Source organism: Canis lupus, chromosome 24, assembly GCF_003254725.2.
Source record: "Canis lupus dingo isolate Sandy chromosome 24, ASM325472v2, whole genome shotgun sequence".
NCBI classification, from domain to species: domain Eukaryota; kingdom Metazoa; phylum Chordata; class Mammalia; order Carnivora; family Canidae; genus Canis; species Canis lupus.
This window is the reverse complement of record NC_064266.1, coordinates 19,267,241-19,290,079: the sequence shown is the minus strand read 5'-3', so window position 1 is coordinate 19,290,079 and position 22,839 is coordinate 19,267,241. Positions and strand designations below refer to the sequence as shown.

Below are 22,839 nucleotides of genomic sequence, written 5' to 3'. Positions count from 1 at the left end.
ACAGCTCAGAAACAGCTGAAACACACGCAGGCATTGAGTTCAGGAAATCATTCCTAGAGCTGAACAAAATGGATTGCCCAGAAAGGTAATGAGTTCCCCGTTGCTAGAGGCAATCTAGTGTAACAGAGAGGTTTGTGCATCAGATGGGAGAAAGAGTGCTGGGTTGGGGGGGCAGGACTGAAGAAGGCCTTCAAAATCCATCCAGCTCTAATATTCTCTGTTTCTATCAATTCTACTGGGTTTCAAAACAGTGATCTTCAACATTTTTATCATATTCCCTATCAGAAAAAACATTTTATTTTATCTTATTTTATTTTATTTTTCAGTAAAAACATTTTAAACATACATCCTCAATGTATGTTTATTTATAAATGTTTATACCTCTTTGGATGACACGTTATATACTTCATAGAACATACAGACACACAGACACAAAAATAGAAAAACTTGAAATAATGAGATGAAAACACACAGATCACTACCTGAAACGACAGGTAGAACTGGTGGGAAAGTGATAGAACATTTATTGAGTGCCTCCTGTGTGCCAGACTTTTGATATATATTATTTCTTTGAATCTTCAGAATAGCCCTGTAAAGAGGCTATCATGTTTTTTTTTTTTTTTCCCTCTTTACAGATGAGAAACTGAAGCACAGAGAAGCAAAGTCTCTTACCCAAAGTCACGCCACCTGTAGCTGGCAAGGCTGGAATCCAGACCCAAGCTGACTGGCTCTGAAGCCCACTGCTTCCCGCTGAAGCTTTGGCATCAAGCAGTGAAGGGGTGGGGTTTGCATGGGGTCGGGGAAAGATCCATTTGGTTCTTGTACAAATGGTGGCAAGTTTGAGGCCCTCAGGCTGGGAGGAAGAGGCTATAAAATTTGTCAAGAGCCTCAAATGACACCCCGAAGGATTTGGGCCTGCAACTAAGCAGCAGATAGGATTCTCAGGCCACCCAGTACGGTGGGCGAGACACATACTTTGCTACTCAAAGACCAGCAAGCTTGAGCCTCATCTTGGAGTTGGTTCTACAGGGCAGAGTCTCAGGCCCCAGCCTGACCCGGCTGAGTTAGAATCTACATTTAACAAGGTTAAAGTCTGGATTACATTCAATTCATCTGGTCTGTGATCCCATCCCACTGGGATGAAGGCAAGCAAGCCCAGCCTTGATCATTCTGGGGGTTCCCTCCTCTGCGGAGTTGGCTCAGTTCCAGAGGCTTAGAGAGTCCCCAAAAATCTGAGGTGGCTCCCAGGAATCTGTCTACACTGCTTGCCCTATAGCTCCTCAGCTCGCATCTTGCTCTAAATTAAGCCAAAAGGCTACTCCTTTTGCTAATATTGGAATGTGGTTCTCCCTCTCACTTCCTTCTGGAAACTGCATTCCCTGAGCAAAACCCCATTCCCTGAGCAAGAACGGTGCATATCAGCCATGCATTCATCTACACACCCTCCCTCCAAAGGGAATGTCCCCCCCGAGTCCCCCAGCATCCCCCTGGCCCAGGGCCGCAGCAGGTGCTCAGTACATATCTGTGACCCAAAGATGGCCAAACCATTGTCCCACTCAAGGGGCCCCACAGGCTCAGCAGCACTGCGTGGCCCTGGGGTCTATAGTGAGGTCAGAGGCCTTGCAACTCAGGGCTGGCTTCCTGTAGCCACCCCTTGATGCTTACCCCAAGGCCATGTCCCCAGGTCCCCACGCACACAGGTCCCGTCCAGTCTGGAAGCCCCGGCTGCTCCACCATGTTCTTCCTCTACCCCAGCTGCTCCTGATTCTCTCCAGTAATTTCTTCCATTTGAGACTTTGACCAGAAGTCAGAGAGTCTTAACTATGGGCCGCCCTTCTGCCCAAATCCCAGCAGTACCTACTGACTACACCCAATTATTTGCTGGAAGCTGGGGAGAGAAAAGCCCGGAGGCGCAGACTCAGGCTAATATGGCCTAATTTGGCCTGTTTCCCTCTCTTTGCCTCAGTCTCCTCTGCTCCAGGGGGTCAATTACTACTTTCTTGGCTGGACAGGGCATGACACTCACAGAGAGAGGAAACTCCAGTGGTGTATTTCAGGCACGAGACCACCCAGTGCTCCAGGCACTTGGGAGTAGGAGAGGGAGGAGAGTGGGTTGTGGATAAGGAGGGCACATAAGGGATTTGGTACCAAAGGGTCTGGTTCATCACCTTGTTTGCCGCCAATGCCATGTCACTCAAGTGGTCTCTGCCCCTCGTGGAACTTCAGTTTGCTCAACTGCACAAATGAAGAGGCATGAGAGGAGTCAACTCTGGCCAGGCAAGATGGGAGCCGAGGAGCTACAGGGCAAGCAGCTGCCAGGCTCCCATGACTTAATGGGCTCTGGAGGGGACCTCCCATCCCGCCTTCCTCCTTGCTCCGGAGGCAGCAGCAGTGTGGAGGCTGGTGTGGCCACCTGCTGTCCCCAAGGCCACAGAAGCTGAGCGGAGAAAGTGGTGTATGTTACTTTGGTTTTCCCTGAGAGCCAGGCCAGTTCCTGCCCAGGGACAGAAACTTCCTCTCGGGAACAGGAATGAAGCCAACTGGACTCCTGGCCTGCCTGCCTGGGAAGGAAACCCAACTTCAATGAGGACATCTGTTCTTCGAGGAATCCCAGCCCAAGCAGGGCTGTCAGGGCAGAGGAGCCCATGCCCCCCAGTCGAACAACTGGTGCCTCTTGGACAGAGCTGCTGGCCACTGATCCCCCTCTTTTACTCCGTCTATGTTATTTACTGAGGCCCTGCTCTGTGTAAGCAAAGCTCCAGGCACAGGAGAACAGACATAAGGACCCTGCATGGAGCTCAAATTTGAAAGGGGGAAAGTCAGAGCCACCAAGAAGTATATAATATTTATATGCAATCAAGAAAAAGTGGGGTAAGAAATGATGGGACATTTTTAGACAGAGTGGTTGGGATGGGCTTCTCTGAGGAGGGGACATTTAGGTAGAGACCCAAAGGAAGCGATGGAGCAAGCCAGGTAGCTAGCTGGGGAGAGGGGGCCCTGGGTCCAGGGAGCAAGTACAAAGGCCATGAGGTGGGCAATTGCTCGGCATGTTCAAGGAATGCAGAGGAGATGACTATCGCTGGAGTAGAGTGAGCCAGGGCAAGAGAAGGGGTAGTCGGTGAGGTCAGGCAGGGCTTTGTGGGCCACACTGAGTCCTAGGTTTTACTGCAAGAGGCAACAGGAAAGGCTACTGGGAGGTTTAGACCCAAGGCAGGATAGGATGGGGAGGCTGGAGAGCAAGCAGGAACCCAGTGAGGTGGTAACTGCTCTAACCCAGGTGAGAGCTGGAGATGGTGGGGCCAGAGGGTGACACAGGCAGTAAGAAGTGGTCAGATTCGGAGTCTCTTTGAAAGGTAGATCCAGAGGATCGTCGGGCAGGACAGTGAGTAGGGAGGAAGAAAAAGTGAGGACACCTGAGCAAGCACAGGAACACAGGAACAGAGCTGAGATGGAGAAGTCAAGGCAGAAGCAGGCACCAAACAGGGTTCTTGGCAGCTGTTCCTCCCCAGCACAGTCGCATTCTCTCTCTCACACACATACACACCCTTGCCCTTTTTATCTATTAAGCCTGCCCTCAACCTGTTATCAGATAAGGACACTGAGGCTGGGAAGCACCCAAGATCACACAGCTAGCGCCGTCCAGAGCCTGGAGTTGAACGCACATCCCAGCCTCTGAGATATACTGTCCCATCACCACTGGGAAGAGTTAGACTCATCTGTCCATTCATTATTTCATTCACAGGTCAGTTGCTCGTGTGCCTCCAGCCAGCCAACAGGCCCAGGCTGGGTGCCACAGAGGGGTATGGGAATCAGGAAGCCAGCCCTCCAGTGCCAAGGGAGACCCCAAGACAGCAGCACAGCACCATGGGGCCCCGGGCTCCCAGCAAAGCGGAAGTCAGAATATGCAGAAGTTGGGAGCAGGGGCTGGAGGATGAGAATTCCTGGATTCAGAGTCTAATGCTGCAGCTCACAAGCTTACCCTGAACCTCCCTATGCCTCAGCTTTCTCATCTGTGAAATGGGGATAAGAATTGTGGTCATGTGAGTTGGAGTGAGGGGCATGAGAGAATCTGCTGGAGTCCTTCAAGCCTGGGGCTCAGAAGGCGCATCTACACTGTAGCTGTATTATATCACCACCGGGCAGAGTCCGCACTTGAACTCAGGTTTCCCGGTAGGCGCCAAAGCAATCAGCTCTCTGTCCTGACGCCAGCCCTTGCATCACCACCCTGCAGAGCACCCCCACCCAGAGGTGTTGGGGGAGGCTTGGCTCCACACAGCTGGGCTCAGCTCCTGGCGGAGCCAGAGCCCCAGAGCCTGAGAACAGTGTTTAGGGCCTGACAGCCTGGTCCCACCCCTAAGGAGCTCAGGCGAGCTGCCTGCCTGCTTGCCTGCCAAGACACTTAGATGCTGACTTCCCCTGGAAAGCACTAATTACAGCATGGCTCCTCCAGGCCCTGGCTCGGTGATCTCTCACAGCCCCTCAGCTCCGGGGCACTGGCTACAATCTCTGAGCCACACCATTGCCCCCTCTGTTCTCCCCTGGGCAGGGAGAACAGTACACAGAGGGCTAGACAGACCCACCAGTGGGAATGCTGGGACTGAGCTCTGAAACATTCCTGTCACTGTATCTGGTGGTCCCTGGATCAGACCGCAGCAGCAGCAGCAGCAGTGCCCGGGACCTTGTTAGAAATGCAAGTTCTCAGGCCTTACCTAAGACCCGCTGAATCAGTTAATCAGAGGGTGGAGCCCCGGGATCCACTAACAACCCCTCCAGGTGATGATGATGCCTGCTCAGAAGAACCGCAGCTCTGATTCCTGTGCAGCTATGGTTGAAAGGTGGGGTGCTGTGGAGAGGTGATTAGAAGTGGGGTACTTTAAAGCACAGCCTCAGAGAGACCCTTCAAATCTAGGCTCTGCTGATTTCTTACCCTGGCATCTTTTTTAACTGGGTACATATTTACGGACAACCTACTCTCTACTGTTGAAGGCCCTGGGGCTGCAGGATGGGTTGAAAACAATAGCAATCAGCAAGATCTTTTCCTATATGAACTCATCCCTTGCAAGAGACGTTTGAGGTATGTTTCTATTAATCTCCAGTCTGGGCAAGTGAGGCCCAGAGGGGCAAGGTATTTTGCCCCATAGCCAATCTGAGTAGCACTGACATCTAAGCCACAGGATATGCCTCCAGGGCCAGGCATTGGACCCCTGGGTCGGGCTGACTTGTGGTTGGTCAAGGAGATGCACAATGCCACAAAGACCCCCACCCCTGGCAGGTCATGCTGTGTGCTAGGAAGACAAAGTTAGGAAGGGGGTAGAGCACTTTGGGGTTTGAAGAGGTGACTCTTTTAACAGGGGGGCCTGCGGAGGTGACCTGGGAGCAGAGACTTCAGTAAGGCACCTTTCTGTCTGTAAAATGAAGGCACTGGGGCACCTGAGTGGCTCAGTGGTTGAGCGTCTACCTTCGACTCAGGTTGTGATCTTGGGGTCCGGGGACTGGGTCCCGCATCAGGCTCCCCACTGGGAGCTCGCTTCTCCCTCTGCCTATGTTTCTGGCTCTTTCTCTGTGTCTCTCATGAATAAATAGAATTTTTAAAAAATCTTAAAAAACAACAACAAACTCAGAAAACAACAGTTCCCATTTGTTCTCCAGAAAACAACAGTTCCCATTTGTCCAGCAGCTACCGTGCTTTTCAGGCATGTTCTTTATGACATATTCAGACCACACTAAGGAGGGGGACTTGACAGTGCCTTCATTTTATTTTATTTATTTACTTTTTAAATGTTATTTATTCATGAGAGACACCCAGAGAGAGGCAGAGAAGGTAGAGGGAGATGCAGGCTCCCCTCAGGGACCCCGATGCGGGACTTGATTCCAGGACCCCAGGATCACACCCTGAGCTGAAGGCCAATGCTCAACCACTGAGCCACCCAGGTGCCCCCAGTTGTTGGTTTTATAATGGGGTCACCTTCTAGCCATGTGGACTCGGCAGGTCACTTCACCTCTCTGAGCCTCCGTTTCCTTGGCTGTAACCATCATGTGGTCATCATGTGGTTCTCAAGATGAGGTCCTGGGATCAGCAGCTGGAGAACTGAGTTCTAATCCTAACTGGCTTGGCCACTCACCAGCTGTGGGGCCCCGGCAGGTCACTCCATCCCCGTGAGCAGGGGCACCTCGGCCAGAGCCCGCATACAGGTCAGGGAGCATGGGTCAGGGAGCAGAGCAAGCCCCCAGTGAGGAGGTGAGGAGCTGAGGACGCTCTCACCGCCTGCCCCCGCCAGGCTAGCTCACCACTCACCAGGAGCTCCTCTCTGGGGCAGTGGGCTCCCTGGCCCAGGCTGCCTGGGAGTCCTGGCTATTTTTATTTTTATTGTTCTGGCTCCATAGCTGAGGCCTGTAACTCCACATGGCTCCTCTCGCCCAGAAAACTAGGCGGTTGGCATCTCTCGTCTCCCGAAAGGACCCGTGCAAAGGCAGCCTGGCCGGCCCGCCTGCCTGCTGACGCCAGCCCGGGGCTCCGGGAAGCCAGGAGCAGAGCCCAGGCAGAGCGGGCTGCCGGCAGGTCCCAGCCTGCCCGGGAAAGTGACCCTGGCCCGGTGGTTTTCCGCCTCTGGGAACATGGTGCTGTTGCTGGGGCTTTGGTGAGATGACACATCACGGGAGCTGGTGTGCACACACGGCCCGTCCCCCACCCCAGCTACTGTGGCCGCTTCGTGACTGTGACCCCTCGTGTCAGTGTGGGCCTGCCTATTCCCGTTTCACAAAGAGACTGAGGCTCACACAACACGCACACACATAAAAACGTTTCCCTGAGCCACAGAACCCAAATTGGCAAAGTCTTGGCTCCGAAGCCCCTGATCCCCCTGCCCCTCCTCATGCTTGTTCCAGTCTGCTTTCCAGTGCACCCTGGACAACAGGGGAAGGATGCCACCTGATTTCCCTAAAGGCCCCTCCGGCTGCTGAGTAGAGAGGAGATGGGGGAAGGAGGGCCCAAGGCAGCAAGAAGGTGCCCAGGTGGGAGATGATGAAGGCACCCAGAAGTGGTTTGGTTCTGGACATGCCGGGAAGGTAGAGCCAGGGATTGCTGACAGGTTGCCCACAGGGAGTGACAGAGAAGAAAAAGCAAGGAGGGACAGCCTCTGGCTTGGCTTCTCGAATCCCTCAGTCTTCCCTCAAATATCATGTCCTCGGAGGCCTTCCTTGACCCATCTCCTCTCACAGGCTCTCTGGGCCCCTTCCCTGCTCATTTTCCCCTGTAGCCTTCACCCCATCTTCCATGTTGAGTTGTCTGTTTCCCTCTGCTGGCAACTTTCAGCCCCTTGCAGGCAGGAGTTTTTGTCTTTTTTTTTTTTTTTTCCCAACTGCTATATCCCCAAGGTCTAGCACAGTGCCTGCACACAGTAGGTGCTTCATAAACATTGTTGAGTGCATGAATAATGAAGGATATATGTATGAAAGCAGTTCGATTTTAATCCAGGGCAACCCAGGACGCCTCCTCAGAGGAGGCAGCTGATTCACCTCAATTATCTGCCATAATCTGCATGACCTCAGGCACATTGTCACCCAACCTCAGCATACCGAGCTGCCCATTGGTCTCGGTGACCTTCCAGCCCTGACAGCGAACGGTGATTTTTCTGTGATGGCTGGACCAGGAGAACAGGCCAGACCCCCTCCTGGGGCAGAGAGGAGGATGGAAGGGGCCCCTGCGTGGGGCAGCCCTGCCGGCTGCCTTTGCCAAAGGTGCTCTATATAAATAGCAGGTGGTTCAATTATTATCCTTCCTAATCCGCAGCTTCCTAATCCTGAGCAGGTCTGTGTGTGTGTGTGTGTGTGTGTGTGTGTGTGTGTGTGTGTGTGCTGGGGAACAGTGAATGGCAGAGCTTTCTGGAAGCCCAGGCCAGGAGACCGCCTCGTCTCTTGACCTTCAGCGGTAGCTCCTGCCCTCTCCTTGCACCCCAGAAGGATTCGGGTGATGGATTTTCCCAGGAGCCTCAGCGGGTCACCTTCATGGTCTCAGCCAGATGTGGCCTGCAGAGACGGAGACTGCCCGCCTCCTACCTCAGATATGAAGAGGACCCCAAAACCACCTCCTCACTGGTGCCCTGATTCCATGCTCCCCTCTCTCAAGCATACCCTCTAGCCTCCACCAGAGTAGCCTTTTAAAACATATAAATCAGACCATGGTGCTTCCCTGCTCAATGCCCTCCAATGATTTTCCTACCTGCAGAATACATGCCGGCTTTTTACCAAGGTCTTCAAGGCCATGGGGCTGGAGCGCTTTCCCCCATATTTGCTCATTCCTCTCTGGGCAAGCTGGCCCCAGGGCCTTGATATGCGCTGTTTCCTTCACCTGGAATGTCGAGTCCCCAAATCCTCATCTTGCTGCCCCATCTGGTGACTCTGCTCCCAGCATCTCACGCAGGCCCTGCCCTCACTTCTCACTCTCTATGCTCAATCTTCTGTTGTTCATTAATTATTTCTACTCGTCTACTTATCTGTCTCCCCACTAGCATGTAAATTCCTTACGGACGTGGACCTTGTGTGGGTCATTGCTGTGCCTCCCACACCCCAAGAAAAGAAAATCCCCCTGCACTTCAAACACCGCTCAGAACCCTGTGGGCTCCCAAGGACGGTTGCCAAGCAGTTTACTTATTTATCAAATGCTGTGTAGCACTCAGATTACATGCTAGGCACTTTTTGAAGCACTGTACAAATATGAATTCATCTGATCCCCGCACCAGCCTTTTTAGGTTGATCCTCCTGTTAGCCTAATCGCAGATGGGGAAGCTGGGGCACAGACATGGCAAGGCATTTCCTCAAGTCTGTACAATCAGAAGAGCAGGCTGGCAGGATTGCAACCCAGGGAGACTGCTTCATGCTCTCAACAGGTGTGCGCTGCCTCCCTGTCTTAGCACAACACCCTGTCCGGACACTGACAGGGAGTCTGGGGTGGGGGCGGGGGTGGAGTCACTTTGCAAAGTTCTGCAGCCTGGAAATCCCAGATTGATATCTTGTTGTTACTCCAGGCCTCGCTGTTTGGCCTTAGGCAAGTCCACTCCCTCTCTGGGCCTCAACTGCTTCTCTGTTGATAGGACTGGCTCTTTCTCCACCTCGCTTCATTCATATTCTCCTACAGGCCTTGTGAAGAAAATTGGTCATAGCTTATTTCCAAGCCCAGATCCCTCCAATGTGCAGAGGGTCCTGGACTCCTCTGATGCCTACCGTGTGGTATCCCTTTGCCAGGTGGCCAGGGCACCCCCAGTCCCTCTCACTGACCTGGGTGCTGTTGGGAACACAGCTTTCCCTCAAGGAAAAAGAGAGAGAGGGAGGTGGGGGTGAGGGGAAGAGAGAGAGAGAGAGAGAGAGAGAGGCGCTTCACCAGGAAGCTCTGTCCTGTCTCCAGGCCCCTTCCCCTGCTCTCCCTACCTCTCATTCCCCCACTCCTGCCCCCCATCATCTTCCGGGAGCCCAGGCCTTCAAGCCCCACCTCTCCCCCACACCCCGGCCTGGGCCTTCTGCACCCCCTGAATTGGCTCTGCCTGCCAGAGAGCCCGCTGCCCCTGGTTGGTCGGGACCCTGCCCCTCTGGCTTCTCGGCGGCCACAGCCCCCCTTGGCGTTCCCTCTCCTCCCTGCTTCCCTGCGCCTCTTTTCCAGGCGGTACTGAAGTCCTTCCTACACACACGCTATTTTTGTACCATCACTCTCTCCTTCCTCTCCCCTTCCCCCTACATTCACTTACTTCCTGCTTTTCCTTCACCTCGGCCCAGCTCTCAAAGAGCCGGGCCCCTGGAGCGCGCGCCTACCCCCCGAGGGGCGTCGGGCTTCGGGCCCAGGGGCAGGGGCAGTCCCCGAGCGGCCGAAGGCGGGCACCCCCGCCGCGTCCCCGGCCCCCTCCCTCCCGCGCCGCCTCCAGCCGCTCGCCGGCCGCCAGCGGGCGGGAAGCGGGGCCCCGCCGCGCGGCCCGGGTCCGGAGGCGAGGGGGAGGCCGGCCGCAACTTCCCCGGTCCACCTTAAGAGGACGATGTAGCCGGCTCGCGGCGCTGACCTTAGGAAAACAAGTTTGCGCAAAGTGGAGCGGGGCCCGGCCTCTGGGCAGCCCCCGCGGCGTTCGCCCTGCGTCCCAGCCCCCGCGGCGGCGCAGGTCCGGGCGGAACGGGGCGCCGCGACCGGGACCGGGACCGCGACCGGGACCGGGACCGGGACCGGGGCCCGGCAAGCGGGAGGGAGCGGCGCGGGCGCCCGAACTGGCACCGCGTTGCGGCCGGCGGCCCGTCCGGTCCCGGGCGCTCGCGGGGCGGCCGGCGGCGGGGATCGGGGCCCGGCGGGAGGGCTGGGGCCGACGCAGCCCCCCGCCCCCCTCCCCTCCCCTCCCCTCCCCGCTCCTCCCCTCCCCGCCCCTCCCCCGGGCGCGCGGCCGGCGGGCGACAGGGGGCCGACGGGCCCGAGCCCCGCAGCCTCCCCGGGCTGGCGGGAAGGAGGGAGGCGGGGAGGGCGGGCGGGCGGGCGCGCGGGAGGGGGCCGGGCTGCCGGGAGGGCGGGGGCAGCGGCCGGGACTGCGGGCCGGGAGCGAGCCCCGCCGAGCCGCCGGCGCCGCGAGGAGCCCGGGAGGGGCAGGTGGGCAGCGGCGGGGGCGGCGGGGGCGGCGGCGGGGCTCGGCGGGGCTCGGCGGGGCTCGGCGGCTGCCCCTCGCCCCTGCGCGGTCCTCCTCTCTCCCGCGCTGGGGCCGCGATCCGCGCGCCGCCTCGCGCGCTCCTCTCCCTCCCTCTCCCTCCCTCTCTCCCTCTCTCCCTCTCTCCCTCTCTCTCTCCCCCTCTCCCCACTTCCCCTCTCCCCCTCTCTCGCCTCTCGGCGCCTCTGGCTCTCCGCCTGGCTCCCTCGGGTCTGTTTCTCTCTCCCGCCGCCTCTCCCTGGCCGTCCCCGGCTTGATTCTCGCGCGCTCGGGGTCTCTCCCCCTCTCCGCCTCCCGATCTCCCGGGGTTGGGGGTTCCTCCGAAAACCGCGGCGGCGACGGCGGCTCCTAAGCCGCTCCAGGCGCCTGTTCCGGGGAGGTGGGGGGGAAGCCCGGCCGGGGGGAGGTGGGGGGAGAGGAGGGGGAGCCTTAGTCATTTCCCCGCTCCAGCCTGCGCCCGCCCGAGCGCGCACTCACCGCCGCTCTCCCTCCTCGCTCCGCAGCCGCGGCCCATGGAGCCCGCCGGCCCGGCCCCCGGCCGCCTCGGGCCGCTGCTCTGCCTCCTGTTCGCCGCGTCCTGCGCCTGGACAGGTAAGCACCCCTGCCCCCGCCGTTGCCGTTGCCAGACCGGGGACCCAGGCCTGCCGGAGCGCCTCTGGGAGCCACTGGGCTAATGTCCAGCGGTAGTAAGGGGAGACGTGTCTGTAACCGGGATTACAGAGGCAGAAACTGAGGCCCAGAGACGGCCAGCCACTTGCCCAAGGTCACACAGCCACGGGTAGGACCCACTCTCCGTGGACTTTGATCGCGGGGGCATCGTGCTGGGCACTGGGACATACCCAGATGAATTGGTCCACCCAGTCCCTGCCCAGTCTGATGGGGGAGGCAGGCTGTCAGCAGCTTTCAGAGCCAGGTGCCCCTGGCTTCTCCAGAAGCTCTTTCCCTGGACTTAATGCTCTTGACAGTCCGACTTCGGGGTCTGAGAGAAGGGGGTAGAGGCAAAGGTCCCCCAGGTACTACCTGGAAGGGGACAGAAGCAGCCTATTGCAATGAGGGAAGAGTGAGCTCTCCCTCTGGTGTGCAGAGTAACATAGTGTTGGTGTGTGTATGAGAGACAGAGAGGAAGGGAGGCCGCAGTAACTCTGGGTGAGCTGCTGTGATCAACAGATCCCGATGCGAAAGCGCTGGTGGATTGTCCCTGTGCTTGCCAAAGCCTCTTGCTGGATGGTCTGCTCCTGGCTGTTCTCTAGGCTCCCCCACTTCCTCCTGCCATCCCCCATCCCCCCCCCCCCCCCCCCCCCCCCCCCCCCGGCTTCCAGGCAGCTCCCTGCAGTTCAGGTGCTCCATGGGGCTGTTACCTGTGGCTCTGAGCATGTCTTTTTGTTGGCTTACATCAAACACCTGGCTGTCTCCAGCAGGCGGGCTCTGAAGGCTACCGTGTGTGTGTTCGCCAAGGGGTGAGGTCACCATTCAGGAGTCCTGCATCTTAAAGGGGTTTTGCAAAACCATGGGTCTCCTGGGAGGGCACAGGCAGCAGAGTAATGGCTTTAAAGGAGTTAGGGTGGGGAGACGAATGGGGATCTTGTTTTTTGGCTACTTGAAGCTGTGTGGTAGGCAGAGGGGTCTGCATCACCATCCTTGAGGAGGGAGGTAAAGATGAGCTCAGTACCCACCTCCCGTCCACCCCCCCCCCCTCGTGCCTTTTGCATTTGCCTAGAGACTGGTAACCATCTGATAGCAGTGAGGAAGGGAGAACTGGCAGAGTGGGTGGAGGGAGAAGTGGGGGTGGACAGCAGCTTCTCTCTGCCCTGCAGTCTCCCCAGAACCCCAGGAATCCGCGTAGGCATCCCCCCCACCCCACCCCACTCCACCCTGGGTCTTCCCGCGGCATGTTCCATGTTCGTTGGGTCCTGGCTGGTAGGAAGGAAGCACTGATACATTTCATGTCTGCCTGGTGAGTGGCATCTCCGATCTGCTCCTTCCTGCCCGAGCCAGCCATTTACACCCTGCAAAAGTCCCAGTTCCTGCCCCCACGTCCTGCCTGGCCTGGCCGGGAAATGCACAAGTGTCTCTCGCAAGTACTTAATTTTCCTGAAACAGGGAACTGGGCCCACATTAATTTCTAAATGTCTATTCTAGACCCTTCTCCAACCAGGACCCTGTGGTTCAGTTTCTGGCAAATGACCGGTGACACTGATTAACAAGTGTTCGGATGGGCAGCCTGCCTTTCCCGGGGTCCTGGCTGGGAACGCCAACACCCTTCTTGTGAGCAAATCACCCCTTTTTGCCTATAAAAACAATCTATAGAATGGTAAAGATTAGGTCGTAAAACTTCCGTTCCAATCCATTCAGCACCAATAGCCTGAAAAAGTGGGAGCAGCAGAGGGGCCTAGATTAACTTTGAGATAAATAAATCTTAGGAGGTAAGAATAAATTTTTTGGCAGAAGGTGCTGGGGCAGGGGTGGGGTGTTGCCATCATAGCGGAGCCTGCCAGCATCCTTCGCTCTGTGTCCTCTGGGCTGCTGGTCACACTCTCGGCCCTGGCATGGGATTCACCTGGGCTGACGGCAGGATGGGGTTTCGGGCCCCTCCCTCGGCTGCTCCCAGCATGGAGTTTATGACAAAGCAGAAGAGAGGCAGGAGAGGAGGGCAGGAAGGTAGAAGGAGGCAGTTGTCCAATTTTCCAAGAAAATAGATTTGTTCAAGTGAGAAACTCAAATGTCAGGCTTAGGAAGGCGGCGTTAGGTTGAATGACTACTAGTGTCTCGGGCAGAACTGTCAGCCCGGGAGGTGTCACATGATTACTGGGACTCCACATGATCACTGTTTGCAGGGGGCTGGTCATGTGAATTATCTGGGTTGGGGAAGGCAGGAGAAGAAGTTTCTAAAGATTGCTTATAGCACAAATGCTGCCAAAGGGAAATTCTAAAACGATGCCAGTGAAGTCACCAACCTGTGTTCTTGGAGCCAACGTGAGGCCTGTTTCCTAAAACAACCCCGCTGAGGGAGATTTGGAGCCTGGGAGCTGGGCTTGGGGCTTGGGGACACCTGGGTAGCCCGGCTCTGCAGCAGCCTGCAGCACCTGGTGCAGAACATGTGGGCTCCTTGGGTGGCCCCACCGAGGTCATGGTCCTCTGGGTCCCCTACTGGGTGGACCTTGATGAGCTCCCACTGGCTCCTCACTCTGGCCTGGAGGAGGCCAGGCCACGTTGGGGTTCAGGTGTTGGGGGACAGCTGGGCTCTCCAGTGACCTTCTGACCCTTTGGTAGAGGGGGGACATACTGGTAGCTCCTGTGTACTTTCCTAAATGGTGAAGTTAATCTCACTTCCTCTTTCTTAAGAAGACATAGGGGGTGGGGGGGCACTTGGGCCTCAATGGGCTCAGGCTGTTGGAAGTTTCCTTAAAGCCATGGTGTTCTCCAGGTACTTTCTGGCCATTAATTATTCCTTTACCAATTCCCTGGAGACGCACCGTGTGATTCATTGCTCTATTTGTAGTCATTCAGCGTGTACAAAGTCCTGATGTGAACCACATGTTGAGAGAGAAGGGAGGAGAACCCACGTCTCTGAAAGTTGACTGTGCCGAGTGCCTGTCTGTGTCATCTCCTTAAGCAGCAAGGCAAAGCACGAGTTGGCTGTTACCCCCATTTTGCAGATGAGGAAAATTGAGTCCCAGACTGGAGAAGTAACTTGCCTAAGGAGTATGTGGCAGGGCACCGGGATTCTGAATCCAGTCCTTCTGGCTGGGTAGGCTCTGAGGGAAGAACTTTACTGACTGAATCAGGGTGACTTTAGTCCAGGCTGGAGGGAGCGAGAGGAGCTCCCTCCAGGCCTAGATGGAGGTGCGTGAGGAGTTCCTCTGGGGCAGAAGTCCTTCCCTGAGTCACGGTCGTCTCTCAGAAGGCACACAGAGGATGGAACAGCTCACAGGAGCGATGTGGCTTCCACCAGAGCCCCCCATCTGGGCTGCCGAGCTCTGGAGCCCCCAGAGCTGGAATATTCCTCCTTGCATCTTCCCGATGCCCTTTGCGACAGATGGAGAGGGGGTGTGTGAGAGGAAGGGAGTCTAAAACTGTTGTACGGAGCCCACACACACTCGCTCGCTGCTTCCAATGGCTCCGTGCGACAGGTTATTTTCTTATTTGTAGAGTCTTGGACTGATGGAAGGTTCTTCTTCCCCCCCCCCCCCCCTTTAAATGTGCTCAGATTTCTGGCCTGTCAACACAATGCAGATCATGTCACTCCCCGGCTCAAAACTGTTGAGTGGGTCCCAGTTTTCTCCAAAAACACTTGAAAAGAAAAGTGCAGCAGTGTGCCGGGCCTCCTCCCTGACAGGCCTTGGTTCTCAGCCACATGTTTTCCAAAAAGCTGACCTGAGATGCTGCAAGACAGCCAGGCCTCCTCCCCGCGCACTACGGCTTTCCTGGCCGCTCGCGCCCATTGGCACCTGAGGCCTGAGGAGCCCAGAGTTGTAGGATCCCAACGTGGACCCTGTTTACTCCAAGCATTCCCCAAACATATGAACACAAGGCGTTTGGCTTGTGAAATGCTCATTAGTACGCGGCCTAACCCAGTTTGGTAAACACTTTGGTACAAATCCGGGCCCTCAGCTACACTCTCTCCTCTCCATGCCTTCGCTTACGCTATTCCTGCCATCAGAGCTGCCCTTCCCTGTACTTCTTTATCTTCCTATGCCCTTCCCTGTACTTCCTTATCTTCCTATGCCCAAGCCTATTCCTCCTTCAGTTTGTACTGCCTTATGATCCATGGGAGCTCTTCCTTCTCTGAGCCCTCCCCTCCCCCACCCCCAGGATTTTTATCCTGGCCCTGATTGAGGCTACTTGTTGCACTCCTTTTCTTTTAAGGATTTATTATTTATTTATTTATTTATTTATTTATTTATTTATTTATTCATTCATTCATTCATTCATGAGAGACACAGAGAGAGGCAGAGACACAGGCAGAGGGAGAAGCAGGCTCCTCTTGAGGATCCTGATGCGGAACTCGATCCCAGGACCCCGGATCACACCCTGAGCCAAAGACAAATGCTCAACCACTAAGCCACCCAGGTTTCCCTGCTGTCTCCTTGTTTTATCACCATGTGCATACATGATCAGCCCCTGGCAGCCAGGGGGTTCTGGATTTGGAGCAAGCAGAGCCTAGTGCTAAGTCCCAGGCTCGAACCTGGAGCCCTGGGTGTGAATCCCTGCTCTACCATGTATTGGGCAATCTACTGCACTCTGTGTCTCGGTTTCCTCATCTGTGACATAGAGATGACATTAGCAACTCTTGTTTCAAGGGTGAAGTCCTTGTACATGCACGTGTAATGCATGTAATGTGCCTGGCATATAGTAAGCACTCGGCACGTGCCAGCCAGCCTTGTGGCCACAGTTGTGTTCTGTTCAGATTTCCTCCTCTGCAAAAGTGGGGCTGACTTTTGTCAAGTACCTCGCACAGCTTCTTGCACATAGCGGGCACAACATAACAAAAGCTGTTACAGGAGTGAGTGCAGCTCAGTTTGGGGTTTTTCCCTGTAGCTTTGGGGCCGTAGGGGGAGGGACAACTTGAGCAGAACCCCAGGCTGATGGGATTTAATTGTCCTTTCCCGGGACTGAGGCTATGGGCGCAGGCTGCCTCTAGGTGTCTCTGTCCGGATCCACAGGTTTGGAATCGTGTGTTCCCAGGCCCAGAAAACCAGAGGAAGCCTGGGAGAGCTGTTGGTGCTCTCACTGAAAAGCTTGCTGTGCCCCACTGTGGGAGACAGCACGGGACTGGTGGGCTCGCACAGCAGATCCACTGCAAGGCCCAGGTAGGACACTGAGCACCCTCTCTTCCGGCCAAGGCTTTTTGAAACTGGGCTGTGCTGGAAGTTTCCATCATTAAAGCCAGAAATCTGACAGGATCCTGAAATCCATGGAAAAATACTAAAGTAATAATAATGGAAACCATTGTTTCCAGCCACTTGCTGGACTCAGCACTTGGCCCGTGTGATCCCGGTGGTGCTCACAGTTAGCCTGGGTGCTGTGCACGGTTATCAGATCCATTTGACCAAAGAGGAGACTGGGCTTAGAGTGGTGGAGTAACTTACCCAAGGTCACACAGTAAGTGGCAGAGTCCGGCTGATAACCCAGATCAGCCCGACTGTAGAGCCCAGGCTGCTAAGTAGACATCTCTTAGCCCTGTTTGACAGGTAGGGAAACTGAGGCCCCAGGGTGCTGATATCCCGTTCTCTTGGCACTTCTCTCATATTTCTATCAATCGCTGAATCGTCCCAGGAGGCGGAAGTGGCGGATGTTCCCAAGATGGGTTTCCGTCCCATGCTGGAGAAGGAAGACTCTATTTTCACAGCTGAAACTGCTTTCCTGTTCACTTGGGTGTTGCTGGGGCAGGTCTTCTGATGGAGCCCTCCGCAAGATGGCTTTCCCCTGCCAGGTGTCTGGCCAGACCCCTGGCCAGGCCCTCCATCCAGAGGGATGTGGAAGAGCCGAGGTGGAAGTCAGACATGATACGAATCGGCTCTTTGTGTCTGTAGGATTTCCTGGCACATCCATTTGGGGGCGCAGGGTGTGAGATGGCCGCAGATTGGAGCCAGGAGCCAAGGGGATCAGGAGGGAGATGGGGAGCCAGGAGAGCCATGAGCCTCAGCCTGGAGAGCCGGCCGGAGCGCTGGGGGCTGCTGCCAGGCCCGTCCCCATTGCCACCCTTCTTTAAAGCCGACAGTGTCCCCCAGAAATGGAAGCCCACGGTGGAAAGAAATAGTGCCTTTGGTGCTAGGAGTGAGCTGAGCCTCGAATCCATGCTGTCCTTCCCTTCCTTACCTTTTCGTTTTGGAAAATTTAAAACCTAGACAAAAATGAGAAGGAATGGTGGGAGGACCCCTGGCTTCAACTGATCTATCATTCTTACTGTGCCTGCTCCTCACTTTACTGGGGGTGGAGGGGTCGAGGGACATTTTAGAAAACAAATGCTAGACATCAGCTGTCACTTCAGCCGTTCCCACATCTCTCGATGTGCCCTGTCGTCTGACGCTCACTGTGTGCCAAAAAGTGTGGAGTCCTTCACTCACATTTCACAGATAAGGAAACCGAGGCTCCCGAAAGCCAAGTCGGGCTCCTCCCATGGCCATGTAGCCAGTGAGATTTAAAGCCAGATCCCAGCCTCAGTTTACTCTTAACTCCTTTACTATTCTCGTTATGATCATTTGAATTATAAATATTCATTTAACAAATATTTTTGAGCATCTACTATGTGTCAGGGTGGCTCTAGTTGCTGGGGATACAAGCATGGGTAGACAAAAACACCTGTTCTCATGGAGCTGACGTTCTAGCGAAGAAGCAAAACAGACCCAAGTAAATATTGCATGAGGTGGAAACAGGTGCTATAAAGAAGGTAAAACAGGACAAAGGAATAGAAGGTCGAGTGGGGACAGAGGGAGAGCCTTTCTGAGGAGCGGAGGCCTGAATAACACTAAAGGAGCAGCCATGGGAATATCAGAAGAGCAAGCCACACAGGAGTGGCAAGTGCAAAGGCCCTGAGGCTGGAATAAGTTCCAGGAATAGCAAGGAGTCAGTGAGGCTGGAGTGAAGGGAGATAGACAGTGTGACAGTTGGGAGAGGTCAGGGCCAGACAAAATAGGGTCTGGTTCACTGAGCACTGTGACATTGACCATGCCAGGCCATGTATAGAATCAGTATGCTATGTATCACCTCATTAAATTGTCACCACAGTTCTGTGAGACGGGAACTATTATTATACCTATTGGACAGATGAAGAAATTGAGACCCAGAGAAGTGCAGTGACTTGCCCAAGATCACACAGCCTATAAGTACAGAGCTAGGATTCGAGCCTAGGCCCTAAGTGCTTCAGCATCCTCATCACCGCTTTCTTGCTTCCATTCTTGCCTCCTCCCGTCTCATCACCCAGAGCAGCTGGGTGAATCAAATCCTCTTTGTTCCTGCTCCCAAGTTCCTGGTTCCCACTGCACTTAGAATAATACCAAATTTCTTACCATGATCCATGGGGCTTGGCATTTTCTGGACCACATCTGTCTATTTGACCTCATCTCATACCACACTCTCCTTCGTCTGGGGGCTTTGGCCACAGCAGCCTTCGTTCTAGTTGTCTTACACACCAGCTTCTTTCCTGCCTCAGGGCCTTTGCACATGCTCTTCTCTCCTATACCTTTCTTGTCTCTTGCTTCCTTCAGGTTTCAACAGTGACCATCTCGCCTGGTCAGAGATGCCTTTCCCAGCCACCCCATTCTGAAAGCGGCTTCTCCTTGTTATTCTCAGTCATGACAACAAATTTGTTTCTGAGCACTCCCAGCCATTTCTATATTTGTGTCATTCTTTCAGCCTTGTGTTCCCTGCTAAAATGTAAGCTACATGAGAGTAGGGACTGTTTTTGTCTTATTCGCTGCTGGGCCTCTTGAGGCCTTTGCACAGGGGCTGGCAGCAGTAGGCAGGTTAATACATACAGCTGAATGAAGGAACAGGTGGGTGCTACGATCCCCATTTTCAGGAGAGGGCTCAGAGCCTTCGGGGCACACAGGCAGCAACCCTAGTCTGAAAGCAGAGTCATGCCCTGACGACTACACAGTCTCACTTCTGTGGTTGGGCCATGCCCACTGCACAAATCCCCACCCATCTTGCTGTCATAGGGATCCCCAAAGCATCAAGAAGCACACAAATATCAGGGTCAGCCCGGGTGGAGGGAGGTAGCCAAGAGACCCCACATTTGTACTTAAAATTCTGGCTACACAAAACTGCTTGCCCCGGTGTAGACACTGTGATGAATGAGCTGGCAACCCATGAAACGTGATGCCATTAGTGCTCCAGTCTCTGGGCAGGGTTTGGTGTGGAGGGCCCAGCCTGAGGTCAGTCGCTCCCAAAGAGCCATTCATTGCGTGAGTGCCATCCAGTTCAGCAGGTGAAGATGCAGGTGGAGTCAGATTGCTCGGCAGCCCCACGACCTCGGCCAAGGGACTGTACCTCCCTGAGCTTCAGTCTTGTCCTCTGTGAAATGGGAGCAGTAACGGCCCCGCCTTGCTGGGTCCCCGTGGAGATTTGGCGAGGCCGGTCGTGCTCCTGGTAATGGTGATGTGTGATGCTTTCCCATCATGGTTACTATCGCTGTTCTTATTGCATGGTCATCTTTTCCTGGTTTGGGGCTGGAGAGAACAGGTGGGACCTCCATTCCATCATTCACTGGCGGGAAGACCTGAAACCCACACGCTGCCCCTCTCAGCCTCAATTTCTCCTTCTGTGATGCGGAGGCAACCTTGGTTGCCCTCCTATTGAGCTCCTGCCATCTCTGATGCTCCAACCCAGATGCCTGTCTCACTCACCCTTTGTCTTTATGAGACCCCAGGCCCCCTCTCTAGCAGGGGAGGCAGTGGAGTGGGTGCTTGCTCTGGGGCCCATTGCTGAGTTCGAATCTGGCATGTGCCACTTACTCTGTAAGCATGTGCTCTGGAGCAAGTGCCTTTCCCTGTTTTGAGGCTCAGTTTCTCCATCTGCAAAATGGAACCTGGAACCACTGTTTCCTCTCACACGGGGAACTGTTGAGGGTTAAGGGAATTAAGAGCTGTGGAAAGTGCTTTGTGAGCTGCAAGGAGCGCTATAAAAGGCATCAGTGGATAGTGTCAGCTTGGGGAAAAAGCTCATCCAGAGACTGTCTGCTGTCGGCAGCAGAGTGTGCTGAAGCCTTGGCAAATGTCATTTAATAAATGCGTGTCGCTTTTAAGGGGGCCTTTATCTCGGCTGGGAAAATGTGTGCGATCCTTGGCAGCGTGAGAATCCAGAAGCCTGAGCTGGAGGGGACTCCATCATCACAGGGAGAAACGATCGCTCACCAGCTCTGGGAGCAGATTTCTCTTTGAGTCCTGCCTCTGCCCCTTCTCTGCCTCTCAGGGTTACAGCCGCCTCACCTGGATGGGGGTTGGTGACAACAGCACTCCTCTCTCTGGGCTGCTCAGGACAGTTACGTGGGGGCTCCCTGTTATGTGACCTCATGCATATGTGGTACCCATGGGAGCATAGCTGGGCAGCACTGGGGCCTGTCCTAGAGGAACCATGTGGCATGTGGTAGGGAGGATGCATGCATTCTCAGCCTTTCCAGGCCCCACCTTTGAGCCTCAGTTTCTCCATCTGCAAAATGGGAAGGTGAGAAGAAGGTCCTTAAGTCACTGAGGCACCAAGCACAGTGGATGGTGTAGCTGTGTCCCCTGTATGTTCTCCCTGCCTGAGAGGTCCTTCTGGGCCTGGTAGATACAAAGGACACATATTGAGAGTTCTTTCCCTGCTGCTTGGCAGAGAAGGCCACACTGCAGGCGTTGCTTCATCACCTCCAGGTCCCTTCGCCACCGAGCAAAAACTCACAAGGTTCTTTGGCCCTCCCCGCCTCCAGGCTTCCTAGCCAGCAGATGCAGCAGTGAGCAATCTCATGCCTGTGTTGGGGCAGAGCAGGTTCTGCATTGGAGAGAATCCTTAGCTTCTCAGTCTTAAAACCATGATCATCCATCCTCTCCTTTGTCCTTAAATGTCTGCAGCACAGTAACAGCTGCCCGGCATTACATGCTTCCTCTCTACCAGGCACAGTACTAGGCTCTTCACATGCATCAGCCTGTTTTATTCTAGCATGATCCTAGAGTTATTATCATCATCCCCATTCTACAGATGGGAAACCACAAGTCCAGAGGGGTCAAGACCTTTCCTGGGGTCTCAGAAGTGGCCGAGTTAGAATCTAAATCTGAACATACATTCAGCGAATACCAGGTATTGGCATAAACCTGGAGCATATTGCGGGGAAAAAACTAAGTGTCTTCTCTCAAAGGGCTCATAAGTAAGTCTAGGGTAGGGAGGTGGTGCTAATGAAATCGGCAAATACCTAGGTAATATGTTGGGTGGTGGGTGATACGTAGGAAAATAAAACAGAGCAAGGGACACAAAAGGGATAGTGTTTTATACAGAGTGGCTAGGGGTGGCCTTTCAGGTGGACCTGAGGAGGTAAAGGAGCCAGAGTGTAGGTATCTAGGGGATGAGAGTACCAGGCAGAGGCAGCAGCAGGTGCAAAGGGCCTGAGGTGAATCCATTCAGGATCTCGCACAATTGAGAGCAAGCTACTGTAGGGCCCTGGCAGCCACCAGAAGGATTCTGAGTCTCACAGTGCAGTGAAGGCTGCAGGAGGGTTTTCAGCAAAGAAAGAGGTTATCTGGCTTAGATTTTAGAGGCTCCTCTAGCTACAAGGAGAGCGTGTATTGTAGAGAAAAGGAGGGGAAGGCACAAAAGGCCAATCTGGAATCTGAGACAAGGATCCAGGTCAGGGACAGTGGTGCGGTCAGGTGGCTAGAAGAGATCAGAGTCTGGCCAAATCCTAGCAGTGGAGCTGGCAAGATCTGCTCATAGATGGGTTGTGCGACGTGACAGGGCGGGAGACCATCCTCTGTCCAGTTCTTTGAGCCACTAACCTCCGACCCTGGGGAGAGAGCCATTGGTACCTCCTTGTTTACAGATTGCAGAGAGCGGAGGCTCAGAGAAGAGGGACTTTGCCAAGTACCCCCGCTGGGGATGAGACATACGGGTCTTCTGGCCCCAGAGCCCTGATTCTAGACTGCTGGCCCTGCAGGGGTTCTCCTGCTGTGTGGAGGGGGTGCCAGGGTCTGCGCACTCCCTGCAAGGATATGGTACAGTGCCCAGAATTGCCTGGAGTCGGGGTGGAGGAGAAAGTAATGCAAATTACTTATGGACGAGACCCTGTGCATCCCCATTTGTGCTGGCTCCAATGCAGCTGGGGTTGTGCCTGCTGCAGCACGACAGGTCTGTCCACGGCACCAGACCTCTGCTGGTGATAGCCTACCGTGCGGATGGCACCTGAAGCCCATCCTGGCTAGCCCCAAGCACCTGAAGGCTGGTCCCGGCTAGCCCCATGCACCTGAGGCCCATCCCCGGCTATCCCCATGCACCTGAAGCCCATCCCCGGCTAGCCCCATGCACCTGAAGCCCATCCCCGGCTAGCCCCATGCTCCTGAAGCCCAGTCCCTGGCTAGCCCCATGCTCCTGAAGCCCAGTCCCGGGCTAGCCCCATCCTAGCTGGCTCAAGGCCGGCGAACATGTCCTAAGGACTCTGCCCTGGTCCCTGGATTGTGCAGAGCTCTTCCTCTCCTCTGCACCT

At 55.1% G+C, this 22,839-nt stretch overlaps 1 protein-coding gene and 2 long non-coding RNA genes across 5 annotated transcripts in view; 2 read left to right on the top strand and 1 right to left on the bottom strand.

Moving 5' to 3' along the window:
* LOC125753478 (uncharacterized) overlaps positions 1-1,108 on the top strand; it is a 77,040-nt gene extending 75,932 nt beyond the window's left edge. Inside the window, exon 2 of the long non-coding RNA XR_007405430.1 lies at positions 636-1,108. This is a non-coding gene — a long non-coding RNA (uncharacterized LOC125753478). The remainder of the gene's footprint in view (positions 1-635) is intronic.
* The window catches only part of LOC112673704 (uncharacterized), a 92,874-nt gene extending 81,598 nt beyond the window's left edge, over positions 1-11,276 (bottom strand). Inside the window, exon 1 of the long non-coding RNA XR_007405428.1 lies at positions 11,145-11,276. This is a non-coding gene — a long non-coding RNA (uncharacterized LOC112673704). The remainder of the gene's footprint in view (positions 1-11,144) is intronic.
* LOC112673703 (tyrosine-protein phosphatase non-receptor type substrate 1-like) overlaps positions 10,569-22,839 on the top strand; it is a 41,131-nt gene continuing 28,860 nt past the window's right edge. For 2 of the 3 annotated variants that reach the window (XM_025469535.3, XM_025469532.3), the window contains exons 1-2: positions 10,569-10,612; positions 11,171-11,258. In XM_025469535.3, the coding sequence (XP_025325320.1) occupies positions 11,180-11,258 (79 nt within the window). In that variant the 5' untranslated portion in view covers positions 10,569-10,612; positions 11,171-11,179. Of the gene's footprint in view, positions 10,613-11,126; positions 11,259-22,839 lie in introns of those variants that run through there. The other variant, XM_049100229.1, reaches the window with a different exon arrangement.